The sequence below is a fragment of the Sparus aurata genome, chromosome 2 (genome assembly GCF_900880675.1).
Source record: "Sparus aurata chromosome 2, fSpaAur1.1, whole genome shotgun sequence".
Taxonomy (NCBI): Eukaryota; Metazoa; Chordata; class Actinopteri; order Spariformes; family Sparidae; genus Sparus; species Sparus aurata.
The window spans coordinates 2,307,563-2,316,178 of record NC_044188.1 but is presented as its reverse complement, the minus strand read 5'-3'; the positions used below and the strand labels follow the sequence as shown (position 1 = coordinate 2,316,178).

The following is an 8,616-nucleotide window of genomic DNA, read 5'->3' as shown; positions in this document are numbered from 1 at the left end:
GACTGGTTCAGGTTCTTCCTCTTGTTCCACAGAGGACCTCAGTCCAGTAGGTGGTCCTCTGAATGTGGTCTGAGTAATCAGGTCTGATACCTCACAGCTGATGGGCTCTGTGTCGACCGGCTGGAGGAGCAGACAGCTGTTTGCTAACATGTTAGCATTGGTCGCTACGGCGACCACAAACCTCAGATCAGAACAACTCTGTTTCATGTTTTTATTCATCCGTGTTTACATCATGTCATCTTTTTAATCTTGTTGTGTTGTTTCTGTGTGTGTGTGTGTGTGTGTGTGTGTGTGTGTGTGTGTTGATGCTGTCCAGCTGTGGGGCGATGTCCAGGGTAATAATTGGGTCACTGTGTTTACAGCAAGTTTCACTAGAAGAATAAACAAACATGTGCAGGGTGTGGACACTAACACACACTTCAACAATAAGCAGCAGCACAAAACAGACGAGCGGAGCAGGAAGAAGAACACGACAGGGACGCGACAACGACTCATAACAGCTGATTCAGCTCATGGAAACTAAGGCTTGTGTTTGTTTGAGTTTAATCAGGTGCTTTTTTCACGGTTCATTGATTGTTTGGTTTAAATGATTAAAGAAGAAAAGAAAAGTTAATCGCAGCTCACAGAGACGTCTTCATCTGTCCAACCAACCGCCCAGAACCCAAACACTCATCGAGTTCTGAAACTGGAAACAGACGATGTTTCATAAAAGATTTGATCATTTTCAAGCCAAATATGTCAAAGAAGCCGACAGTTTTCATAAATGATGTCATCATTAATCATCACAAAAATGAGAGTTTGTCGTGTCTTCATGCGACACACAATCGTACAACACGTTTATCTACACACAGTAATGAACAAACACCCGGGACGTGATGATAATGGTACGTTCCATCTGAAGCAGCACATCCTCTGATAATCAATAGATAATCTGTGCGCCGACCTGCTGAGTTGTTTTTGAGCGAACAGGTAACACAGGCGTTTACAATGAGTCTGACTCAAACAGCCAATCAGCTGCTGCAGCATCTCATCAGCCAATCACAGAGGCCGAAGCATTTTGAATGGAGAGTTCATCAGTTGTTGCCTCGTGACACAACAACAACACACTCCTGGAGGAGGAAGCTGGAAGAGATGAAGACAGAATCGGAGACGACTGCGTTGTCTTCAGGTCGCCGGACACGTGACTCGTATCACAGATCAATTATGATCAATTGATTAAATTATTTCCCACAGATCAGATCTCAGAGCTTCTGATCGAGATCACAGCCACAGAATAACCTTCAATAATTAAAGCTGCCGGTTTCCTTCCTGCTGCACAGGCTTCTGGGTATTTTCCTCTCACTGGCAGCAGTTTTAAAACCCACTGAACTCTGGGTAACAATGCAGCAGCTTCCTGTCGCAGGCGCTCAAACAGGAAGTAGGAAGTGGCTGGCTCGTTCTGTTGGCGCCCGCTCCATTTTCACCTCCGTCCCATCTGGGCAGCTCGCTTTGTTTGTTATGTACACATCACCTGACCTCACACATGACCCTGTGGTCGCCTAGCAACCGAGGGGCAGGGCGGGGTCACCCCTACACCTCCCAGGATGCATTTGTGTTGCAGCCAGAGAGTAAACAGTAGAGTGTGTTCCCAGGCCCGCAGTAAACATGATGGATGTGTGTGTGTGTTGACCTCAGCTGTATGTGTGTGTGTGTGTGTGTGTGTGTGTGTAGCCCTTTAAAAACAGTACTTGAGTAAATGTACTTAGTTACTTTCTTGTATTTCCTGTGTTGTCCGTCCTGCAGTCCTCTGTCCTCTGCTCTGTAAGAACGGCGGCGTCTGCCTGCAGAAGGATCGCTGTCTCTGCCCGCCAAACTTCACCGGGAAGTTCTGCCAGTTGCCCCTCGCCGCCACCTCCACCGTGGCCGCCGCCGCCTCGCCCTCCTCCCCCAATGAGATCGTCAAGCCCGCGCTGCTCATCCCCATGAATCAGGAGCTGACCCGGTCTGAGTTCCTGGTGCCGCTGGGACACAACCAGGAGACGGCGGTGGCTGGAGGTGAGTCTGATGTTGTTACCTGACAGAGCCAGGCTAGTTGTTTCTATCTGTTTCCAGTCTTTATGCTAAGCTAAGCTAACCAGCTCCTGGCTGTGCTCACATAAGAGTGAATATCTAACAGAGGAAGATTTACTGACTGTGTTTCTGTGTGCAGCTCCCGGCCCGTCCATGGTGAAGGTCCGAGTGCAGCACCCCCCTGAGGCCAGCGTGAAGATCCACCAGGTGCTGAAGGTAACAGAGACGCGGAGGACGTGTTGTCTGACGGCTCTGCACTCGGATGTTTCTTGTGTCAGAATCTTCTTCTTTGTTCCAGGTGTCTCGATTCAGTCCCGCCCTGCGAACTCTCTCCTCCTCCTCGGGGTCGGCGGGCGCTCCGGCTCCGGGCGGCGGGGCGGTGGAGGCTCAGACGCTGAGGGGGGGCGGCACGTACAACCAGCAGTCCGGGTTTAAGTACTGCTTCAGAGAGGTCAAAGACGGGCAGGTGAGCGAGGAGCAGGAGCAGCTCTGTTCTGCGTGGAGTGATTTCACTGTGTGAGAGTCAGTGTTTCACCGTTTATGATCCTGAAATGTGACTACAGACGTCTCTGCTCCACATTAGCTCTCTGGCTGCAGACGCTCAGTGTGTTCACACTTTTCCCTCCTCGGCCATTTTTCATGCTGATAATCGAGCGCAGCTTCAGTTTTGGCTGCAGCAGCAGCTGCTGTCAAACCCGTCATCAGGTCCAACTGTGCAGCAACAAGCGTCACAGCTACTGTTGGTTAAAGTGTCGTTCCATCTCCCCCTTTCACTTCAATTTCTCCACAACAGCGCTGACGGTCTGCTGTCGTTCAACTTAACGGACTTCAGATTCTGACTTTAGAGCAGAAACAGATCGTTCATTCGTCAAATGAAACATAAACGTCTCGCACTTCAACCCACAAAACAACATTACAACGCAACAGGTTGTGACTTCAGAATCTTTTATATAAGGAGAAAACTACACTTCTATGTGGAAAAGTGTCTATTCTCCTGTCTGTCCACCTGTCTGTCCTGTCTGTAGTGTCTGCTGTCGTTCAAGTCCAACAGCTTAACGGACTTCAGATTCTGACTTTAGAGCAGAAACAGATCGTTCATTCGTCAAATGAAACATAAACGTCTCGCACTTCAACCCACAAAACAACATTACAACGCAACAGGTTGTGACTTCAGAATCTTTTATATAAGGAGAAAACTACACTTCTATGTGGAAAAGTGTCTATTCTCCTGTCTGTCCACCTGTCTGTCCTCCTGTCTGTCCTCCTGTCTGTCCTCCTGTCTGTCCACCTGTCTGTCCTCCTGTCTGTCCACCTGTCTGTCCACCTGTCTGTCCTCCTGCCTGTCCTCCTGTCTGTCCTCCTGTCTGTCCTCCTGTCTGTCCTCCTGTCTGTCCTCCTGTCTGTCTCCAGCAGAGAGAGTCTGGCAGCTCTGTGATCCTGTGAGCAGATTTAGAGCAGCAGACTTTAACTCTCACGTCTTTGTTTACTTCACTGTTGTGTTGTTGTAGCTTCTGTCTCTGGAAACATAAAACATAAAATCACCAGAGTTAATGAGGAGGAGTCGGCGTGACGGTCGGTCCTCCTGACCCGGTCTTCAGCCTCCCTCTCTAGGAGAGAGAGTCAGACAGCGTCCTCTGTTCACTGATGGTGACGATGTGAGGACGTCATCGTCTCAATCCCTTTCCAGGCTGCATGTTGGGTCAGGACCTCCATCAGAACACTTTAGAACAGCAGCCACGTGATTACAAACAGTCCGCTGAGACACTTTTAGATTTACAGCTGGAGACACAGATCACGACTCTTCTGGTTCCAGCATGCTGTGTGAAATGACCCAATGGAGCGGTGGCGCTGCTCGGTTCAGTGTGAACTGGCAGAAGAACATGTGTGACATGCAAAAAGCTTTGGGTTCTTTATATGAACCTCATCACGTTAGTAGTGTTTATACAGTATGTTAACGTGTGTGTGTGTGTGTGTGTGTGTGTGTAGTGCAGCTCTCCTCTGCCTGGTCTGAGGAGCAGAGAAATGTGCTGCAGTGGGATCGGGAAGGCCTGGGGGATCACCGACTGTGTCCTCTGTCCTGACAACACAGGTACGCACACACACACGCACGCACACACACACACACACACACACACACACACACACACACACAAACACGCATGCACGCACGCACATACACACATACAGTACCTGAGTAGATTTACTTAGTTACTCTCAAAGACTCGTATCTCATGCAGAGTTGTGTCAATCCAAAGTTTGGAAGTACTGACTCGGCTTCCAAAAATACCTCTGTGATATGGATGTTGAGAGATTTGACCAAAACTAACAGAGTGCTGCCAACACACACACACACACACACACACACTCACACAGAAATATGTCTCTCCCTCTCTCTCTGTGTAAAGGTCTGATACTTTATGACTGAAATATTTTGGAATTATTCCACCAGGAGCGGCTTATATAACACACACACACACACACACACAGTAATGATGCTTCCTCCATGTTCTTGCAGAGCTGACTAACAGTAAAGGAATGCTGCTCTGTGGGACTGTAGGCCTTTAACACACACACACAAACTCACCTCAAACACTTGCACGCGTGTGTGTGTGTGTGTGTGTATGTGTGTGTACAGACACACAGGAAGTTGTGTTAGCTCACTTGCTGGCGTCAGTTTACATCAGCCTGTCAAATCAGAGAGAATGATGTAATACACCTTTTAAAATCCAGAGCCAGCATGTTAGCATTCATGGCTAACAGCATTTATTTTATTTCATTGACCCCGAGGGTCAAAGTTTCAATAACAACATTTCACCAAACACTACGTTTACAACATCACACCAAGTTTACAACAAAACACTACGTTTACAACATCACACCAAGTTTACAACAAAACACTACGTTTACAACATCACACCAAGTTTACAACAAAACACTACGTTTACAACAAAACACTACGTTTATAGCAACACACTACGTTTACAGCAAAACACTACGTTTACAACAAAACACTGTTTACAACAAAACACTACGTTTACAACATCACACCAAGTTTACAAAAAAACACTACGTTTACAACAAAACACTATGTTTACAACATCACACCAAGTTTACAACAAAACACTACGTTTACAACATCACACCAAGTTTACAACAAAACACTACGTTTACAACAAAACACTACGTTTACAACAAAACACTACGTTTACAACATCACACCAAGTTTACAACAAAACACTACGTTTACAACAAAACACTATGTTTACCACAACACACTACGTTTACAACAAAACACTACGTTTACAACAAAACACTACGTTTACAGCAAAACACTACGTTTACAACAAAACACTAAGTTTACAACAACGCACTACGTTTACAACAAAACACTACGTTTACAACAAAACACTACGTTTACAGCAAAACACTACGTTTACAACAAAACACTAAGTTTACAACAACACACTTAGTTTACAACAACACACTAAGTTTACAACAACACACTACGTTTACAACAAAACACTACGTTTATAGCAAAACACTACGTTTATAGCAAAACACTACGTTTACAACAAAACACTACGTTTATAGCAAAACACTACGTTTACAACAACGCACTACGTTTACAACAAAACACTACGTTTACAACAAAACACTACGTTTACAACAAAACACTACGTTTACAACAACACACTACGTTTACAGCAAAACACTACGTTTACAACAAAACACTACGTTTACAACAACACACTAAGTTTACAACAACACACTAAGTTTACAACAACACACTACGTTTATAGCAAAACACTACGTTTACAACAAAACACTACGTTTACAACAACACACTACGTTTATAGCAAAACACTACGTTTACAACAAAACACTACGTTTACAACATCACACTACGTTTATAGCAAAACACTACGTTTACAACAAAACACTAAGTTTACAACAAAACACTAAGTTTACAACAAAACACTACGTTTATAGCAAAACACTACGTTTACAACAAAACACTACGTTTACAGCAAAACACTACGTTTACAACAACACACTACGTTTACAGCAACACACTACGTTTACAGCAAAACACTACGTTTACAGCAAAACACTACGTTTACAGCAAAAGACTACGTTTACAGCAAAAGACTACGTTTACAGCAAAACACTACGTTTACAACAACGCACTACGTTTACAACAAAACACTACGTTTACAACAAAACACTACGTTTACAGCAAAACACTAAGTTTACAACAAAACACTAAGTTTACAACAACACACTAAGTTTACAACAACACACTAAGTTTACAACAACACACTAAGTTTACAACAAAACACTACGTTTATAGCAAAACACTACGTTTACAGCAAAACACTACGTTTACAACAAAACACTACGTTTACAACAAAACACTACGTTTACAACAAAACACTACGTTTACAACAACACACTAAGTTTACAACAACACACTAAGTTTACAACAACACACTACGTTTACAACATCACACTACGTTTATAGCAAAACACTACGTTTATAGCAAAACACTACGTTTACAACAAAACACTACGTTTACAACAAAACACTACGTTTATAGCAAAACACTACGTTTACAACAAAACACTAAGTTTACAACAAAACACTACGTTTACAGCAAAACACTACGTTTACAGCAACACACTACGTTTACAGCAACACACTACGTTTACAGCAAAACACTACGTTTACAGCAAAACACTACGTTTACAGCAAAACACTACGTTTACAGCAAAACACTACGTTTACAGCAAAAGACTACGTTTACAGCAAAACACTACGTTTACAGCAAAACACTACGTTTACAGCAAAACACTACGTTTACAGCAAAAGACTACGTTTACAGCAAAACACTACGTTTACAACAAAAGACTACGTTTACAGCAAAACACTACGTTTACAACAAAGACTACGTTTACAACAAAAGACTAGGTTTACAACAAAACACTACAACATTTCAGAAAAAAAACAATTAAGAAAACACAAAATTCTAGTAGAAACATTTCAGACAACATTTCCAAACAAAACCTTATAGAATTGTTCATTTATTTATTTTATAGATTTTCTATTTATTTTTTATGAAATGTTTTTTTATTTTTGCTGACCAAAATATTCACAAAGCACAAAATAAAGAGTCAGACATGTTCCAGAATAAACAGTCAAGTTGACACATGAAGATTTCCAGAACTCATGTAACTCTCTCTCATGTACTCTAATACAATCAGTGTTACCGTGACCGATCAGTAATCTATTACTGGCCATCATCAGGTCAGAGCAACAGCAGCTGTCCAGGTGGTTTCGAGCGAGTCAATGGAACGCTGTGTGTTGGTGAGTTACACACACACACACGCACACACACACACGCACAGCCTTTGAAAGGTCAGAGGTCACAGACAGATGTTACAGGATCACCTGATTGAGTGCACTGTTAGTTTCCACTGAGGGAACGTAACTGTAAGGTAACTTACAGAGTCCGAGTCCTCACTAACAGAACAGACACACTTCCAGGTACCGCGGGTCCAGAACTCTGCACACATCTGCAGCTCATCACAGTCATGAAGCTGTGTGTTCACCTGGTTCTGTTCCCCGAGCCTCATGAGGACAAAACATCCATGATGCACTTTATCTTGGGTCAGATGCATGTGTGGTAATCCGTGTGTGTGTTTGTGTGTGTGTGTGTTAATGTGTGTGTTAATGTGTGTAGACGTGAATGAGTGCCTCCGGCCGGGGCTGTGTGAGAACGGGATCTGTGTGAACACCATGGGGAGCTATAGCTGTGTGTGTGGGGCGGGGTTCATCCTCGACGCCTCACATGGAATCTGCATCTGTAAGTAACACACACACACACACACACACACACACAACTGCTGGCTTGGGAATGAGTTGAGGAATAAGGCAGAGTCCGGGTCAGAACTTCCTGAGTCCATCTGAGCTCTTCGTGTTTCCAGAATCTGTATTATTCGCTTGGTCATCATCAACATGTGGCCCCGCCCCCCGTCCACGCCCACCACCTGCAGGCTGTCTTCTGAGTTGGAGGTCAATAGACGTCTTTGTTCCGACGTCAGCGGGTCTCGTTGTTCTCTGTTCTGTCAGGAGTCAGAAGAACTCTTTGTTCTGATTGAAATCTTTGAAATCTGGAGTCTGGTGCTCAGATGGGTTCACGTGAAGTCTGCCTGGTGCTCTGCTTATTCTGACCAGCATTCACTGAGGAGGAGGAGGAGGAGGAGGAGGAGGAGGGGGAGGGTCTGCTGCAGGATGCTGGTCCGCCTGGTAACCAATGACAACGCTCTAATCACAGCTGACTCGTTAAGCCTGATCTCGTCTCACTCGTTGCTTCCAAACTGGCTGGAAATGCTCTCAGAGGGGTGTGTAATGTGTGTGTTACTGTGTGTAATGTGTGTTACTGTGTGTAATGTGTGTTACTGTGTGTAATGTGTGTGTTACTGTGTGTAATGTGTGTGTTACTGTGTGTAATGTGTGTGTTACTGTGTGTAATGTGTGTTACTGTGTGTAATGTGTGTGTTACTGTG

The 8,616-nt window shown here is 44.2% G+C and overlaps 1 protein-coding gene across 1 annotated transcript in view; it reads left to right on the top strand.

The window, feature by feature from the left end:
• ltbp4 (latent transforming growth factor beta binding protein 4) overlaps nt 1-8,616 on the top strand; it is a 38,640-nt gene that overhangs the window by 15,774 nt on the left and 14,250 nt on the right. Inside the window, exons 5-10 of the mRNA XM_030400668.1 lie at nt 1,783-2,034; nt 2,189-2,265; nt 2,348-2,515; nt 4,036-4,138; nt 7,355-7,414; nt 7,791-7,913. Coding sequence (XP_030256528.1) covers nt 1,783-2,034; nt 2,189-2,265; nt 2,348-2,515; nt 4,036-4,138; nt 7,355-7,414; nt 7,791-7,913 — 783 coding nt within the window. The remainder of the gene's footprint in view (nt 1-1,782; nt 2,035-2,188; nt 2,266-2,347; nt 2,516-4,035; nt 4,139-7,354; nt 7,415-7,790; nt 7,914-8,616) is intronic.